Raw genomic sequence first — 19066 nt, forward strand, 5'->3', positions numbered from 1 at the left:
CGACGTCTACAACGTGAGATACGAACAAAGGAAGGGACGTAGCTGAAAGTAGCGTGTGGGTGGCTAGAGGTGTTGTAGAGATACGAACAAAGGAAGGGACGTAGCTGAAAGTAGCGTGTGGGTGGCTAGAGGTGTTGTAGAGATACGAACAAAGGAAGGGACGTAGCTGAAAGTAGCGTGTGGGTGGCTAGAGGTGTTGTAGAGATACGAACAAAGGAAGGGACGTAGCTGAAAGTAGCGTGTGGGTGGCTAGAGGTGTTGTAGAGATACGAACAAAGGAAGGGACGTAGCTGAAAGTAGCGTGTGGAGGTTGAAAGTGATTGGTCTAGTCCAATTGAACCGATTTACATTTTTTAATTTTCTCTACTTGAGAAATTTGAAGAAATTTAGAGTTATGAGACAGCTCGAATCAAACATCAAAATAGCTTTTGAACCATAAAAATAGCTTCTCGAGCTTTAGATTAATTGATTGTTGTAGTATGTTTGAACACATGCTACGAGAGACGTATTATTAGATTTTACTATCGAACCAAGCTAAAATTATGGATGATAAGCATGACACAATATCTACCACTCAAAAGTGTGCATAGATATGAAAATATTATTACTCAACGAAAGAATACAGATTTAAGAATAAGAAAAAGAATTGGGATCGAAAAATGTTCAATCTTCATTGATATTCACGACCTTTAAATAGGATACAAGATACTAAATAATATCTACCAAGAAAATATAAACTAACTAAATCCTGATAATAAAATAAAATATACTACTATTCAAATTCAACTGATTACGATATTTAAGATATATTTCCTAACTAATATATTCTGGAAGATTACGAATATCATATATTCCATAACTAATTCAAACTAAAATAAGTTGAACTAAATTGTGACAGCCTCCCTTAGTGCAAGCTTATTTCTCAATAACTCCGAGAGCTTCTACGAAAAACTTCAAACTTCACTTTGGCAAGTGCCTTAGTAAATATGTCTGCAACTTGCTCATTAGTATGTATTTCCTGCAATTCAACATCCTGCGTTAACACGTTCTCTCGAACAAAATAATCTACGAAGAATTTCTTCCAGTTAGGCTTGCGTATGGACTTCTTAGGCATGCCACCACCTGAATAAGACATTGACAGATCATGTTGAATGATTTCCTTCTTAATAAGTTCCACATCACAGCGATTCAATCGGGTAATCTTCTGAAAATATCTAATTTTGAGAGCATTTGACAGTTCCGGTCTCAAAACAGTCTTCTCTCCAATGGTCTTAAACTTTGAGGCTTCAACAACTATAAAAGCTCCTTCACCATTTGAGTCCACGTAAAGTCCACCCAAAATATTTGCAGGAGCTTTATATCCTTGGTCAAGGTCCAAGGCATCCTCACTATGATCATCAAGGGCATGCTTTAGCTTCTGAGCAAGGGACTCATCTTCTTCAACTACCCAACCATCATGCTCATCATAAGCACTGTCACCGTTGTCACTAGATGCATAGTCCTGACTTAAGAGGGTATCAAATCGATCATCTAAAAGCTGTCGAGTTCGTGGCTTATCAACATCATCCTCCACATGGTCAACATCTGCATCCTCAAAAATGTCGTCGCCAAAAGATTTGTTATTAACAATATTCTGGCTTCCTGTCGCCTTCTCAAAATCTTTAGCCACACTAAACTTATTATCCATTGAACCATCCTCCCCTTCTTCACATAAATTTACCTGAACTACGAAATCTTCCTCCAAGTCCTCAACATCAGAACCAAATCGTGATAAATCATCATCATCAAGCAGTGCAGCTATTTCTGGGTCAGACTGGGGCGGAGCATCAGTAGCCGAATCCTGCGAATTGTTAGTTTGATCCAAATTCTCCAAGATGAGAAAATCGTCAGTCTCAGAGGGGAGGTAAAGACCGTCAAGATCGTCAAACGTTAGCTCGACAACTTCATTTTCGTCGAATCTCAAATCCAAGGCCGTGGAGTAAACAGAAGGGTCATCAGGGGCAATAGAATTGAAATCGGAGAAAAAGAGAGAGTCCAGATGCGAAATTTGGAGAGAATCAAACTCAGAAGCGTAAGTAGTGGAATTAGAATTTTGATCACCTGTAGAGACGTCATCTTGATATACGGCTGAAGTCACGTTTGTTGGCTGGTCAAGAACCTCAGTGGTTAAGCAATATTCCCAAATTGGATCTGGAGAACTTTTATTTTCATGTACCGCATTTGCTTCTGATTCCTGCATCTTGACTTGGCAATTTGGTTTAATATGGCCTGGCTTTCCGCAATGATCACACACCACTCTCGCCTGACAATCTTGTTTAAAGTGGCCTGGTTTTCCACACCTGTAACAAGCTTTAAATGGCTTCTTTGACCACTCCTCACTTCTTAATTGATTCCCACTGCTAGATGAAGGCTTTGAATGAAAATTCTGTCTCCTTTGATCTTTGACATACAACACATCTTCTGACTTTCGGGAAAATTCGTTGCTGCTAGTCATTTGCTTAATCAATGCTTCCTGATTGGAAAGAAGATTCTCCAGTTCAATAACTGTAGGCTGATTTGCCCACCCTTGTATTGAGGAAACAAATGGCATAAACTCTTTTCGTAATCCACGAATAAGATAACGCCGTAATCGAGCCTCACTCACTGGCTCCTCAGCATCTAATTCTGAGATTTCAGAACACAGATTTTTCACTTTCAAAAAATATTCTTCAACAGAAAAATTACCTTGAGTTACCATAGCTAGTTCATTCTCTAAAAATTGCAGTCGAGCGGTATTTTTCTTAGTGAACAACTTTTGAAGTGTATCCCATACTTGCTTTGGTGACTTTAAATCACGAACATGATCAATATACTCCTTGCTAATCAAAGTCCGCAAAGTAAACAAGGCTTTTCCGCATTTGATCTTCCATTGTTGGCGTAATTTTGCATTCTGTGGAGTATCGGCTGGAATTTCTGTGTCATCACCTTCAATTAAATCCCACAGATTTTGCCCTTGTAGATAAGCTTTCATGCATAACTTCCAATAACTATAGTTATTGCCAACGAGCTTCTCCATAGCTACACCCATAGAAGCACTCCCACTATTCATCTCGTTGAGTAATAATATCAAACCGTACCAACTTGGCTCTGATACCAACTGACGCAATATCTACCACTCAAAAGTGTGCATAGATATGAAAATATTATTACTCAACGAAAGAATACAGATTTAAGAATAAGAAAAAGAATTGGGATCGAAAAATGTTCAATCTTCATTGATATTCACGACCTTTAAATAGGATACAAGATACTAAATAATATTTACGAAGAAAATATAAACTAACTAAATCCTGATAATAAAATAAAATATACTACTATTCAAATTCAACTGATTACGATATTTAAGATATATTTTCTAACTAATATATTCGGGAAGATTACGAATATCATATATTCCATAACTAAGTCAAACTAAAATAAGTTGCACTAAATTGTGACAAAGCATGTTGAATTCATAGGAAGTTGAATTTTTATGAAATTAATTAAACAAATTCCAAATTTAATGACAAACTCAAGTGACTCCCACGGATTTATCAAGTAACCCACCCAGGGTTGACAAACTCTCCCTCGAATCTACATCTTTAAATAATATGACATTTCCAATATTTTTAAAAAACATAACTAATCTATTATTAAAAGTTTAAATTAAATTTTATGTGAACATTAATATATTATAAAACACAAATGAAATTTTAAATTCAACTCCTTAGCCCTATTAAATTATTTTAAAAGTGGAGAGACCTATTACATCAAATAATAGATTAATTTTAAAATAATAAAATAAAACAATTTAAAAATATTTAATAAAAAAATTATATATTTAACCAATAAACCTTGGGCTAGACAAAGAGCGCCCGTAGTAGCCAGCCACCTGGACGTCACCAGTTTCCATCAAATAATAGATTATTATCCAACTTTCTATTCATAAAATAATTATATTTCCTTTTTTTCCAAAAATAATTCTAAAACTACCATATAATACAAATGTCATTTGTAATCATTACTCCAGTGGAGTCACATAAATAAATAAATAAATAAATAATATATATATATATAATTTACTTTTTTTTTTTTTTTAATTAAATGGCCCTAATTTTCATTTTTAGTTTTTCATTTTACTAAATTTCACTCAAATTTGGTGATTTTTTAAAATATTATTTAAATGATTGAATTTGCTATTATGTTTTCTTTACTGAATTTGTGGAAGTTAAATTTATGGTAAGAGTAAAATGATACCGTTGGGTTTTTACTATTAAAAGGCTTTATTTATTTCTTTATAGAGATATTTTTAATTTTATTCATTTAGATAAATATTCTGGGATTAAATTTAATTTTTTTTTACCGCCTTGATTTTAGGAGTTTAGATTTGTTTGTTAATTGGATTTTGACGTGTTAATTGCTTGATTTTAGACGTCTTGTTGATTAAATTTCGATCAATTAATTAATTGGTTGACTCAACATTTTTTAATTCCGTTTATGACATTCATTTTGGTATTAATTCAAATTTAAAATACAAACCGAAGAAATTAAATATTTAACATTAAAATTTAACTAAAATAAAATATTATTGCTTTAAATCACATATTTTCCATTCATTAAAGTTATTGAAAAACGACGAAATACACGACAAAATATATAAATTATAAAGTTAGAATCATATTCATACTTATCTTATAGTAAATCCAATTATGGAATGGGTGATTTCTAAATAGCTGATACACAAGTTGAACATAAAAAATTAAAATACTTTCGTCATCTTAATTATTTTAAAATATTAAAAAAAATACATAATTCAATAAATAAATTAAAATTAGGAAACAAAATCAATTTGTCATTTTAATTATTTTTATTATTATTTTTTCAGAACGTCATTATCCAGATATTTTTAATTAAAAAAATCCATTCCATTTTATCGTTGGTGGGCGCCCTTACCAAACAAAAATTAATAATAATTCCAAATTAAGATTTTGACTAAATTAAGAGAGAAAAAAAAAAAAAAAAAAGCAAATAATTATCTTTTTGGGGGAAAAAGTAATTAGAATTTAAAATTTATTTATATTTGAATTCGTATTATCCTCCGACTAATTTGCTCTACAGATTAGATTTGAATCTATAAATACCATCTTCCCTCACCTTAATCGTCTCATTCATTATTTCTTCTTTTTCTACCTATTATTTTCTTTTTCTTTACTTTAATTTCACTCTTTTGCTCGGATGGCTTCTAACCACGGTTCTAGCCGCGGCGCGTTACCCACCGGCTCTGGCTTGATCGTCAGTTTCGGCGAGATGCTGATCGATTTTGTTCCGACGGTTTCCGGCGTGTCTTTGGCAGAGGCGCCTGGATTTCTTAAGGCTCCCGGCGGCGCTCCGGCAAACGTCGCGATCGCTGTTAGCCGACTCGGCGGACGCGCTGCTTTCGTTGGTAAGCTTGGCGAAGATGAGTTTGGACGTATGTTGGAAGGAATCGTTAAGGAAAACGGCGTTTCCGCCGCCGGGATCCGATTCGATCAAGGCGCAAGAACTGCTTTGGCTTTTGTCACTCTACGCGCCGACGGTGAACGTGAGTTTATGTTCTACCGGAACCCTAGTGCCGATATGCTTCTCAAGCCGGAGGAGTTGGATCTCGATCTCATCAGATCCGTAAGTTTTTTTTTTTTTTTTTTTTTTTTTTTTTTTTTTTTTATTTAAATCGAATTTTCACGGAAATTGACTAAGAGTAAGTGGGCCCCACTCTTAGATCTGTAGTACACAAGTAGTGATATTAATGGGTAGTTTCGAGATTTCGCTCTTTTCATGTGTGAATTCTCGATTATACCCTTCAATCCCTCACCGATTAATGGTGGTTTTCCGAGCAAGCCGCCGTGATCCCCTGTTTTTTAGGCGTGAAATTTACAGTCAAATTGAGAAATAATTTAAATGGGTATTGATTTTAGGCGAAGATCTTTCACTATGGATCGATAAGCTTGATCGTGGAGCCGTGCAGATCGGCCCATATGAAGGCGATGGAGGAAGCGAAGAAAGCAGGTGTTCTGCTTTCATACGATCCAAATCTGAGGCTGCCACTGTGGCCGTCAGCAAATGAGGCCCGTGAACAGATCAAGAGCATTTGGAACAAGGCCGACATCATCAAGGTGAGCGATGATGAGCTGAAATTCCTGACGCAAAGCGAGAAGGTGGATGATGAAACCGCCATGTCTCTGTGGCACGATGGGTTGAAGCTCCTGCTGGTCACTCTTGGCGAGAATGGGTGCAGATACTACACTAAGGTACTATTAGTAACGCACCTTTTTTTTTTAAAATGTGTGGACACTGTTTTCTTAGCGGAGTTGTCGATGTGGGTCTTGATTCGTAGGGTCGTCATATCAAATCTCTTACCTGTTGTCATTACCTCACATACTTGGCCCCATTGTTTGTTTCCAAAACACTCCATTCTTTTGACATTTTTGCCACTTTTGACCCCACATTCTTCATTACAGAACTTCCGGGGGTCTGTGGATCCATTCAAGGTCAAGGCAGTGGACACTACTGGTGCTGGTGACTCATTTGTGGGTGCTCTTCTTTGCAAGATTGTGGACGACCAATCTGTGCTCCAGGTACTTAATTTCTTGTTGTGTTTATTAAAATGATTATCAAACGAGATCTTAATTGGGATTGTTGTTGGTTGTTGTAGGACGAGAAGAAATTGAGGGAAATACTAACGTTTGCGAATGCTTGTGGAGCCATTACAACAACTAAGAAGGGAGCAATCCCAGCTCTTCCATCCGAGGCAGACGTTGCAGCTTTGATCAAGGCTTCTCCATAGAAATCCTTTTACGTTTTGGTTCGGTTCAGTTCAGTTTAGTTTCTAATTTGCCTTTTACAAATGAATTTAAAATTCTTCCGTTTATTATTCGTAGGTTTGGATTTACAAATGAATCTAATTTGCCTTTTACGTTTGGATTACATCTTATTTTTTCTACCATCTATATCATTTTCTGAATGAAGAAGTTAGGTTCGAATTCTAATAACACATGTTGAATTTAATCTACAAAATTGGGACTACCAAATAAAAAATGGATAATTCAGATGTGACATTATTATGTAGATGCCAATTATGGAGCATGTGGAAAGTGGATACAAAACTTTATATTATAATATGTGATGTATCTCATATTGTAGATATGTTTAACAACCCAATCCAACCCTCTATTTACGGGATGTGGGTTGTGGTTGTTGAGCTCAATTTTTATTTTTTTTATTAATGAACGAAAGAAAACATAGAGATTCTTTATAGCTGAATTGCACCCAACGGTTTAAATTCCAAACTAAGAAAGAAAAAAAGAGTTTGAGAATGAAATTGTGCTTTCTTTTTTAAGTAACTCAATCACATTGATTAAATCCGTTTAAATCAAATCTAATTTAAGTAACTCAATCAAATCAAATCCCAAGCTTTCGTTCTCTGTTATTTTCTTGCTTTCTTTTTTTTTTTTTTCTTCAACAAATTTTCTTCGGCTATTTCTCCTCCTTCAAATATTTCCTCTTATTTGCTTAGTCAAAAGACATCATTCCACACCCACATGCATCATTTGTAGCATCTCCCAGACTGACTTTGCTACGTCCTTTACCAACATGAGAAGAACGTCCTTCGGGACTGCTTGGAAGATGGCAGCAAGAGCCATCCTGTTCTTGCGCTCCTCAACGTCATCATGTTCGATGGCGTCTCACACGCCTTGTACCTGTAAGTTAACACGTATATTTATCACTATGCTGCATAGTTACTCTTCATAAATAACGGGTACTAGAGCGTTACACTTCCCTCCTTTTCGTTCCTTATCAAATACTGGATATGGCTCTGATCGAAATCCTGGCTCTGATACCAAATACTGGATATGGCTCATGATCGAAATATGTTGAAACAAACAACTGAAGCAAAAAACATCACTCTAGTTGGTCCCAATCCTAACTAGTTTCTTGAACTTTTTCCTGAATTTAAAATCATTGACAATCTTTCTAGCACTAAACTTGGTCCCAATCCTAAAGTTAGTAACTTATTCTATGAAGTTAAGTTCATTAGCTCACCATCACTCTAGTTGATTAGAGAAAAAAACATCACCCATTTATTTTTTAAGTTCTACTCCATGATCATCTTTTAAATAGGAGAAGGAAACCCATTAGGAAGAAGAATATATTTAGAAAATGAAAGAAAGGAAATACAAAAAACTGTACCCATAAATAAAGCATACTTATATTGATTCTTAGTAGCAATGTGTCCATTACAAGACAACACTATTGTAGGCATAGCTACAATATTTTATTCTTTTACATAGAGATAATACAAACCAAACTCAAATACAAGAGCATGCCACTTTTATAGGAGCCCCATGCAATAACATATGTTATTTATTTAATAGTGGGGGCAGATATTAAGCTGTAATTGGCTTGCTTTTAGTTTCATACTTAAAATTATAGCTATTAACTCCCTTGTAAACACCGTCATCCATTTGACAAGTTTTTGTGTCTCCATTAATGAGTGTGTCACGTTGAGTATAGGAGTAGGGAACATCACTCGTACCCTTTGTCGCCAACAAACTCACAATCACAGTGGTCATTGGTGGAACAGTTACTTGATACGAGGTTTCCACTGTCTTCGTTGTTGTTTTCGTTTCTCCCCATTGATATTGTCCAGAAAACTCAGCTGATATCTCAACCTTCCCTTCAAAAATAAACGGAATTCCAGTTTGAATGGTCGTTTTCACACCCAATTTCATAGAAACCGAAGAATTCCACATGCTTGACTTAGTTTCAGTGTATGTGAACTTCAAGTTCATAGTGTGTGATTCTTTTGTTGTATTAGTAGCAGTCTCAGTGGCCATCACAAGCGTACTTTGATCATAGATCCTCGAATCAGAAGGACGAAACTTTACATTATAGATTTCCCGCGAAAGAACCGCCTCTTCAAACTGTAATCTTGCAGTTACGTCAATTGTTCTAACAGCCGCATTGAGACAACTCGTTTTTCCTTCAGTAGTGAGCCTCTTGATGAAGTTGTTGTTTCCCATGTTACGAAGAGCAACAACGTTTTTATCGACTTTTGTCGGCAAAAACAGAGTATCAGGATTGTTGGTCGTGGTGTCGGTTGAATCAGCCCAAATCCAATTAGGACTGCGCCTCCAAAATTTTCCAAACTGCTTTGACTTCAATCGAATATGTCCATCTTTTGTAACGAAGGTTTCCATTCCAACGGTGGGATCTCCAATATCATTAGATGCAAATTGCAAATATTGATGCCCTTCGATCCACCGAGCGCTGAGGTAGTAGCCATTGTCTCCTTTGAAAACTATATGTTTTGGTAACGATTGTAGAGTTCCCCAATCGATGGGTGTGCTAAGATCACAAAGATCTCGATCAGGGCTTGACCATTGGGCTCGCAAGCAGTTTACATAAGGAGCAGAGCCTCTCCACAAGCACACATTGAAACCAAGATAGATATGACGAAATCGAAATGCTTGATGATTGCTATCATAAATAGGTTGGAATAATGTGCAATTCCATTTGGATTTGTCTTCCTCTTTATTGTCAGCCTGAGCAACAATGAAGTGATGATCTGAAGGCCAACTTACCCAATATTTGTTGTTGTAAGCACATCTTATGTTGACTAATGAAGGGTCGCATTTGGCTTGCTCCAATTCATACATTGTGTATGGAGTTAGAATGCTCTCTCCCGAGTACTGCAAAAACTTTTGCACCTGTGAGCCTTCATTCACATAACGCAAGTAATTGTTGTTGTATTTGGATTTGAGGGCTACGTATCTTGGAAGGTTCACCATTTTCTCTTGTTCTTCTTGTTCTTGAGTTTTTGCTATATTGGTTCCTTTCTTGAGCTATCCAATTTATAGAAGCTAAAAGAAGGAAGTCCCACTTGGTCTAACTTTTCCTCTAGGTATATACGATTCCATTATCTTTTTATCTACTTCTTAAAGAAAAGAATTAGAAGAAGAATATATCTTTCGCCTTTGTTATGGAATTGACCGGATTCCATTTCGCCTTTGTTATGGGATATTGTGGTCTCCGATTCGAATGATTGTTAGAAATTATCTCCCTGTTAAGCACGCTTGAATGTATGATTTATGTGCATTAGGTGAACGATAGGAAACACGAGATGAGATCTAAATTGTCTAGAAGTCCTAAGAACCTAGTAAATCTTGACGGCCCCCGAGAAAAATTACGAGAACTTATGAGACCGCTAGCAACATGAACGGATCAATTTTGAGGAGTTACTTTTGTGTGTAGGATGAACGAGGGACTGCATAAATAGTTCACTTGAAGAGTTATTACTGTGTGCGAATTAACCGACCTTGAGAGGGACGAGGGACTACATAAGTAGATGGCATAAGTAACTGCTATCGTGTGTAGAATGAAAGCCACTTTGAGAGGAGACGAAAGACTGCATAAGTAGGCAACATGAGGAGCAATTAAGGTGGCTACATAAGTAGATTACATGAGAAACCACTATTGTGTGTAAAATATAACCTACCTTGAGAGAGGTGGAGGGACTACATAAGTAAATGACATGAAGAACCACTATTATGGGTAGAATAAACCAACCTTGAAGGGGAGGAGGGTCTACATAAGTAGGTAACATGAATGACCGGAAATTTCGAAACTTGTTCTGATACTCTTAGGACCCTAAGAAAAGTTTGTGGTTACTTACAAGGTTAAGGACGCAATGAGAGCCTACAGGTAGATTGCTTATTGAGCACTATTAAACTCATCCTTCTTTTCTTTTTCTTATACGGGTCAAGGTGGAGAGGTGCTTGAAAACTGCATAGTCATAGCGGAGTGTTAAACCAGGACATCAATTTAAACTGTATTTTTGTGGGTTGTCATTTGTATTCATTTTGTATCATGTTCTTGTTCCCCATTTGTAAATAACTTGAACAATACATTTTATGTATTGTTTTTTCATTTTGAAATTTTTTATCTTGTCTATGGTGTTGTATGACTAAAATCGTGTGACATCTTATGTATTTTTTGTAATTTTGTTTTCATTTTTACTTTTATTTATTTTCATCTCATCTTTTAGTCCTAGTTTAAGATTCAAATCCTCAAACATCGGATCTGACAATATCTCAATAGACATCCGGATGAAAGAGGGATGTTTGAGTTTTCTCCCGTACAATTGTTGATTTTGGTCTCTCACGTTCATAAGATCTCACGTTCATAAGAAGGAGATCTATAAGTCTTATGATGAGAACTAAACTTGAAAATGCAAGAAACACAAAGCATCATTCAAGCCCCTTAGTAAGAAATCTAGAACTTAGGAAGATATTGAGCTCAAATTAGAAGATTTTCATCGAGATATAGAAGAAAAATAATCAAAGGAAGGCCCTCAATGTTTAGAAACTTAGAGAAATTTCTCCTCAATATCATTCCTTAAAACTTATTTTTACCGCTTCTTGGCAAGGAGAAGAGCAACTTTGGTGAAGAAACAAAAGGGTAAAAGTCACTAGAATACAAGAACAATAAAGTTGATGAAATTTCTAAACTTTGACCATTATACTCATATCCATAGCTTGAGTTGTGTCGGGTCTTATACCAATAGATTCAAGGGAAATATCATTCATATCGAGAGTAACTTGAGCTTGAAGATCTGAGTAAGTTCATTCTGTACTGTCTATTTTGCCTCTATTTTGTTGGTATTTAAACCAAATAAGCTGAAACTTTAACCAAACTATTCATGGTGGGCAAGACTACAAGATTGATGAGAAACTATGAGAAGATGGCCATTGGATCAACTAAAAATGGTGAGTTTCATAGGAGTTAAAGCTAGCCATGGCGCATTTTCGAGAGGGCTAGAGGTAGGGGATGATAACATGGTGGTTCACTTGAATTGGCCACATCACCAAATTGACCCTTGCTTGGTAAGTTGATCAGTTCACCCCTTTTGAGATAGGTTCTCACAATATTTCTTGATGTTCGAGAAAATAGACTCAATTTAGGATATATCCAAAAAAATTTGAGAAAAAAACACCTTCGAAAGGTCGTGAAAAGTGATCCCAAACATGGCCAAGCAAGTAAACAACTACATTGAATGATCTTTGCTCTCTTTGCTCATGTTTGGACTGGTTCACCTATTTTAGTTTTGTTTTCATAAAAAAATGTATTGCTCCAAGAACTAGATTCAATTTTCCACCTACTCGAGATATAGAAGTTTAGTTTCGGGAAGTTTGGGAATTGAGAGCCTTAACACACCCAAACAAGTAAGTAACCATATGGAGAAAGATTCGAGTAACACTCATGAAAATCGATCAGTACAATGAAAAATGATTAGAAATCATGTTTAAAAGCCTAATTGACCAAGTTACATGATAGCTAAGGCTAAAAACATCTTGGTTTGAGGTTTAGTACGATGTTCCATTTTAAAGCTTCACAAGTGCATATTTGAGAACTATGATAGAGTTAATATATTTATAAGTTTTTCACCATACCTTGGTTTATTTATTATGTCTTGCCATCTGAGCATGTTGAGCATGATGTATCTATATTCACGTTTATAAATTCATAATTTAGGGTAAGGGAACCCGTTTATGTCTAGTATTGCTATTGGATGATGCTATGTGCTCTAGAATACACGTTATGATTATGTTAGATCATGAACTGCTATTTTATGTTGTACAGGTCCTAGAACCTAGATTTGGATTCAGCAGAACATTGGGTTGACTAGGTATGTCATAAGGACAATTAGGGCGTAATCCTTATTCGTGGATTAGCCAAGAGGGGTTAAAGTCTACTTGATACACAAAGTTCAATTGTCAACCACAGTAGATCTCAGAAGTCACAGAGGGTACATTATTGAAGTAACTATGGTTATGCCCAGTAAAGAGCCATGGTCTTATATTATTATACCCGAGAAATGGAATGAACAGGTAGTTTATTATCTTAGCCTGAAAAGGTAATATGACAAGAAATGGAATGAATAGGTAGTTTATTATCTTAGCCTCGAAAGGTAATATGACAAGTATTTTACTGTTCTAATCCAAGGATAGTGAATGAATAGGTAGTTTACTATTTTCTCCTGAAAAAGACGATGGAACAGGTAGTTTACTAATCTTAAAACCTAGTAGGCATACACGTCTGGAGTACAATTATTTTTTTAAGAGTGAAAGCACTCCATACTTGTGAGATTTATCCTAGGCCTTTTTCAGATGCCACAGTAACTTAAGGCACAGTTAGCGCAAGGTTGATGAGGGACCTAATAAAACGTAAAGCACAAAGCCTGTTATGAGGGCCACGTACTTCAAAGCTCGTCATAAGGGCCACGTGTTACAAAGCCTATCATAACGGCCATGTATCTTAGAGCCCGACATCAGAGCCTCGTACTTTAAGAGCCTGTCACAAGGGTCAACTAAATTAGAGCCGATCGTAGAGCCTATAAAGTATACACCTATAGTAGGAGGGTAAGGAGTTTAGGTATGCCTATGCCTTATAGAGATAAGACTATGTGCCGAGTTATCAAATTTGGACCTATTCCCATTTTTCAAGTTTTTAAAAATCATTTTATAACAAACAACTAATTTAAAGAGATTTTGGATGCTTATTTTGTTCATTTATGTGAAGTCTAACCGGTAGATATTTATATAGACAAGTATTCCTTTAGAATATTTACTTTTGAACAATTTGATTGAATTAAAAAGTAAGGTGGAAAGGAAATTCTATAATAACTTTTCAAGATTCTACGATATTAACATTTTGGAAATCTCTCATCCTGTTCGTGAGTTGAGTTGGGTCGAAGTTTACAGATACTTTAGTTTTTTTGTCGTAAGGTCTCCGGTGGGACTTTTCTAATATATGTATATATTTTAATTATTATGATTAACAAATTCTCCCCCTTTGAAATATCAAGTGGTTGTTATTAAAAGAAATTTGGACACTACTTAAGTGCTTTCCCTCTCAATAACCGAGTACATCTAACTTGATAATCTGAGAATCCAATCTGATCGAACTCGAATTGGTTGGAATGAATTTTGGGTTTGAGTTGGTTTTTTTTTTTTTTTTTTTTTTTTTTTTTTTCTTGAACTTGATCTATTTTGGGTTCTAAAAGAAAATGATTGAGTGAACCTGACACAACCTGAAAATCTAAAAAAAAAACTACCGGAGTCTAGAAATGACAGAAAATTCCGGCCAGATGCTAGAAAATTCTGCCATAACGAAAATCGATGGCTAAGAACACCCATAACGTAAGTCACTAGCAATGGGAGTTACTATGTCGCGTTTCCTTGGTCGCCGGCAAGATCTATAGGTTGGTAAAGTAAGAGGTAGTTGGATCTATGGGTGTAGGCAATTACAGGACTTTGTCACACTGTGGGATGGAAGACAGATAGAGCATGAGGTCACAATACAGGAAAAATACTGGTAAGAACGTCAGAAAATGGCTCTAGAAGGAGAGAGAAAATACTGTCGAAAATCGCGTGAAACCGGGTGAGGAAGACGAAGTCCATCGGGTCGGATTTGGGTTAGTGTTGGTAAAAGGGATAGGAAAAGAGATATGAAAAAGATAAAATAGATGAAATAGATAAAGCTGTGCTTTATTATTGATTTTTGACTCTATACTTAACACAATTACACCATTCTACTATTTATAGGCTTATACACTACACCATGGTAAAATATGGAAATGTAGATAAATTCAAATCTACTACCAATCTCCTAAAATCGTGGTAGTTTGAATATTTGAATCATATCTCAACTACTTCAAATCATATCTTCATTTTGAATACTTTGAATCATATCTAAATACTCCCCTTGATTCAAAGTTGCAGATGCAGAGCTTTTCTTTTGATAAGGCCTTTGTAAGTATGTCTGCTTTAACCCATACAATGTCTGTCTTAGCTTGTATACCTTTGTTTCTTTGTCTTCCTTTATGAATCCATCTGACGGTGTTACATAAACCTCTTCTTGTAAATCTCTATCAAACTGATAAACAGACCACCACAATGGGCTATATGTCCCATGTAAATCTCTATAGAACTTTTCGTTTGGCAAGTCAACCATATCCCTTGTTCCATTTTTCTTAACGGATTGTGCCTCTACTGTCATGGCTTCCGGTCTTCTTTTTCAGTTGCTTCTTCATAATTCATAGGATCTGAAACAGTAAGAGCAAATTGACATGATTTATACTTCCTTGGAGGTGTCTCATCCGAAAATTCTTCAAGAGAAGAATTGTTGTTCAGTGATGTTGAAGATGATGAATTTGACACATTTTGCGTTGCAATGGATGCACTGGAGTTGACCCTTGTCTCTTCATTTGGGGAACTTCAACAGTAATCTTTTGCTGCTCCGGTTCTTTATTCCAATCTCAACTCAAGTTTTCATTAAATATTACATCCCTTCTAACTAAAATCTTTTCACTAAGGGGTTGTATAATTTATATGCCTTTGATGGAGTACAATAGCCAATGAAAATGCATTTTTCTGATTTTTCATCCAGCTTTTGACGAATTTGAAGATGTTTCAAAGCATAAGCAACACAACCAAAGATTTGTAAATGACTTACCGATGGTTTCCTTCCATGCCATGCTTCATAAGGAGTTCGATTCATAACAACTTTGTTGGCGAGAGGTTTAATAGATAAACAAATGTTGATACAGCTTCTGCCCAAAATTGGTTTGGAAGTCTTGTAACATACTTCTTGCCATCTGCACAATAGTTAGATTTTTTCATTCAGCGATTCCATTTTATTCTAGAGTGTAGGAAGCTGTTAACTCTCTTTGGATGCCCACTTCTTCACAAAACAAATTGAACTCTTTAGATATGAACTCGCCACCTGTGTTTATGCGAAGAACTTTAATGTGACAACCACTTTGGTTCTCCACCATAGCTTTAAAAATCTGGAACTTCTGAAAAGTTTCGAACTTATGTTGTAGGAAGTAAACCCAGCTCATGCGACTATAATCATCAATGAATAGTAAAAAGTATATACTCCCACCCAAGAACTTCATTTGCATTGGCCCACATAAATCGACCTGAATTAGTTCTAGACAATGTGAAGCTCTTTTAGCTTTTCAACTGGAAAGAACTTCCTAGTCTGCTTGCCATAAATGCATCCTTCACATAAATTAGTTGAGTCAATTCTTGGTAATCCGAAAACCATACATTTATTCCGGAGTATTTTCAGGCCTTTCATATGAAGATGTCCATTCTGAGATGCCATAATGTTGAGTCATCTTTCGTGCCAGCAGTAAGAGCAAAATCCTCCATGTTAGAAACATCTAGTGGAAACATCTTATTTGAAGTCATGACAATTTGAACTTTATGACCTGATTCTTATGTGTGATGACACATGTGTTGTCATCAAATAGAACAGAATGTCTTCTCGTCATCAATTGTCCAACACTCAATAAATTGTATCTTAAATCAGGTACAAATTGAACATTATCTAATTGTTTTACTTACCAGACTGGTTTCGACTTTCACTATATCTTTTCCTTCAACTTGTATCTCTTTTGTATTTCCAAGTTGCACCTTAATTTTTTTTGCGTCTCATCAAGCTCTTTGAATAAGGATTTGGTGCCTGTCATATGGTTCGAGCATCTGTTATCAACAAACCATAAGTCACCTTTTTTCGGATTAGTATCCATGAACGCCATAAACAGCTTTTCTTCTTCTTCTTCATTCTCTGCTGCAAAATTCATTCGTTGATTTTTATACCAACAATCAGATTTTGTATGCCCATACCTTTTGCAATGGTAACATTGTATGACATTCCTTTGTTCATTGGATTGTCTCTGTCCATCATTCCTCCATCTACCCCTGTTATCACGACCACCATGGAAGCTGCGAAATCCTCCTCTTCCACCACTTCTACCTGCTAAATGAATATTTTCTCTTTCGTTGTTTTCGTTGTTGGTTGTCTCCTTCACTTGTAGTGCCTTTTCTTCGTTCCTTTCTGATGCTCTATTGATTCTTGCCTCATGAGCCTGAAGCAAGCCCATCAGTTCATCAACGGAGAGTGTGGATAGATCCTTAGCTTTTTCTATGGCAGCCACCACATGGTCAAACTTTGGAGTCAAGCTTCACACCTTTGCAACAATTGTTTCGTCTTAAATTTTCTCTCCATAGGTACGCATCTGACTGACTATTGCTATTGCTCTTGACAAAAAGTCAGCAATTGATTCGTCATTCGTCATGAGTAGAGTTTCAAAATCACGTCTTAGAGATTGTAATTTCACTATTATGACCATAATAGTGTCCGAGATGTAAAGGTGTGATTTAGTATATCACTCTTAGGGTGGAAACGCCTTAATCTACCCTAATGGCTACAATTTAAACATAAATGCAACTACCCTCACTTCAATTCTATGGCTTCCACAACATCGTTGTCATCCTTATAAGGGTGTCTTATCTTTACCTGAAAATAGGTGTGCGAACCAACTGGTGGGTTCATACTCGCACGTGTGGACCGTGTGCATGGAAATTAAGTACATATCCAAGTTGCCCATTAGGATAGCCATCGTAGACTGTTATGATAGGTCTCACTCATGAATTGTATGTGTTTGCATTTAACCCCGATAGGGGGGGGGGGGGTTGGTCGCTTAATGAGTATTTCTTAAAATAGTCAAGCCGCGTGCTACTTATATTTCAAGTAAAGGTAAACATTCCTGTATGGCTAACGACAATATCGCAACTCGAGAACATGACACATGCTTAGGGTGGTTATATTTATTTTCTTAAACTAAAATTAGAATAGGGTGTTAGGTTAGAATAGGGTGTTTACTTCTAATGTTTATTTATTTGATTTAGTATTTTGTTGTGTCATTTTAAAGATGTTCTGGAATACGTAAGTCTATTGCAGTGTTTTAAGATGAATCTTATGTTTTATGATAAAGTTTAAACGTTTATTTCCACATAGAAATGATTAAGCTATGACGACGGTAGCAACTCTAGGTAAGTAGAAATCTAGGGTCATTACAATAAGAGTAGCACGGGAATTGAGTATTTTAAGAAATACTTAGTAATTAACCCATTGTTGAGGTTGGAAAATGCATACTCAAGCCATCATGGTAAGACCTATCCTTTCATAAAAACATTTCATAGCTTTGAACTTTGCTTTGCATCTCAAGCGAAAATTGAGTATGTAGTACTTCTCTATACACGGTCCTCACACGTGCGCATGATGGATCCACTAGACGGTATGTACCTCCTCGGCCTTCCCTTTAGTTAATGCATGTTCACGTCGTCAAAAGTCACCCAGGGAAAGGAGCCCACATAATACCATGATAGTCATAATATCGTAATATATGTGTCCGTATTAATCACAATAAGTATTCTCATGCACGTGACATACAAAAATACAAAAGGCCCTAATAGCTTTAAATCACGGGATCATCTAATGTATGCAAGGCATAACTCCATTCTTTTCATATCATATCATTACTATGAGACATACATATATGTTACTTTTCATAACTTTCATAATCTCATACATGGCTTTCTAAAGTCTCATAAGTATAGATTATTCCTACTAACTTAGTTCACATGGTATGACACATGGAGATTCATGCATCATAGTATAATCATATTATATTATAGTAGATAATGCAACATATTTTGTAACATGTCATAACATATATATCATAGTGTCAACATAACGTTGTACACGTCATTCAATCATAAAACACGACATGTGCCCACATGGATGCATTATTCATTCAACAAACAAGTTATCCAACTAAGTCAACAATAGAGCCACTTACTTGATTGACCTAAGTCGAAATTACTAATTATTCTTGGATCTAGTTTGAATCAGCTTCTTACTTTGTACATTGTTGCTTTAGGTAAACTCCAACCTATACCCAACAAAGGAGCGTAATGATTACATGTGAAAGCTAGAATCTCCTTTCCACCCAACTTTTTAATTCAATCAAAATTTTCAAAAGATAAAAGATTCTAAATGTGCAGCCAACTCTAGTTTTTGTCATTATCTTTGAAATGAATACCACCCACAAAATGTAGATTCAAAAAACTTATCTATATAAATATCTACTTGTTAA

General features: G+C 35.8%; 2 protein-coding genes across 2 annotated transcripts; one reads left to right on the forward strand and one right to left on the reverse strand.

Annotated features, from left to right (window-relative positions):
• The first annotated feature begins 5178 nt into the window (after positions 1-5178).
• LOC111806509 (putative fructokinase-4) lies at positions 5179-6981 on the forward strand. The gene is made up of 4 exons (XM_023691856.2): positions 5179-5679; positions 5973-6305; positions 6516-6632; positions 6710-6981. Exons 1-4 carry the CDS (start codon positions 5254-5256, stop codon positions 6839-6841), a joined length of 1008 nt encoding a protein of 335 aa, XP_023547624.1. The 5' UTR covers positions 5179-5253; the 3' UTR covers positions 6842-6981.
• Positions 6982-8441: 1460 nt separating this feature from the next.
• On the reverse strand, positions 8442-9845 carry LOC147790005 (uncharacterized). Its single transcript, XM_087129432.1, has one exon. The coding sequence runs from the start codon at positions 9843-9845 to the stop codon at positions 8442-8444; it is 1404 nt and encodes a 467-aa protein (XP_086985558.1).
• Positions 9846-19066: the final 9221 nt, after the last annotated feature.

This window comes from Cucurbita pepo, chromosome 12 (genome assembly GCF_057944985.1).
Source record: "Cucurbita pepo subsp. pepo isolate OVF chromosome 12, ASM5794498v1, whole genome shotgun sequence".
In the NCBI taxonomy this organism is placed as follows: Eukaryota; Viridiplantae; Streptophyta; class Magnoliopsida; order Cucurbitales; family Cucurbitaceae; genus Cucurbita; species Cucurbita pepo.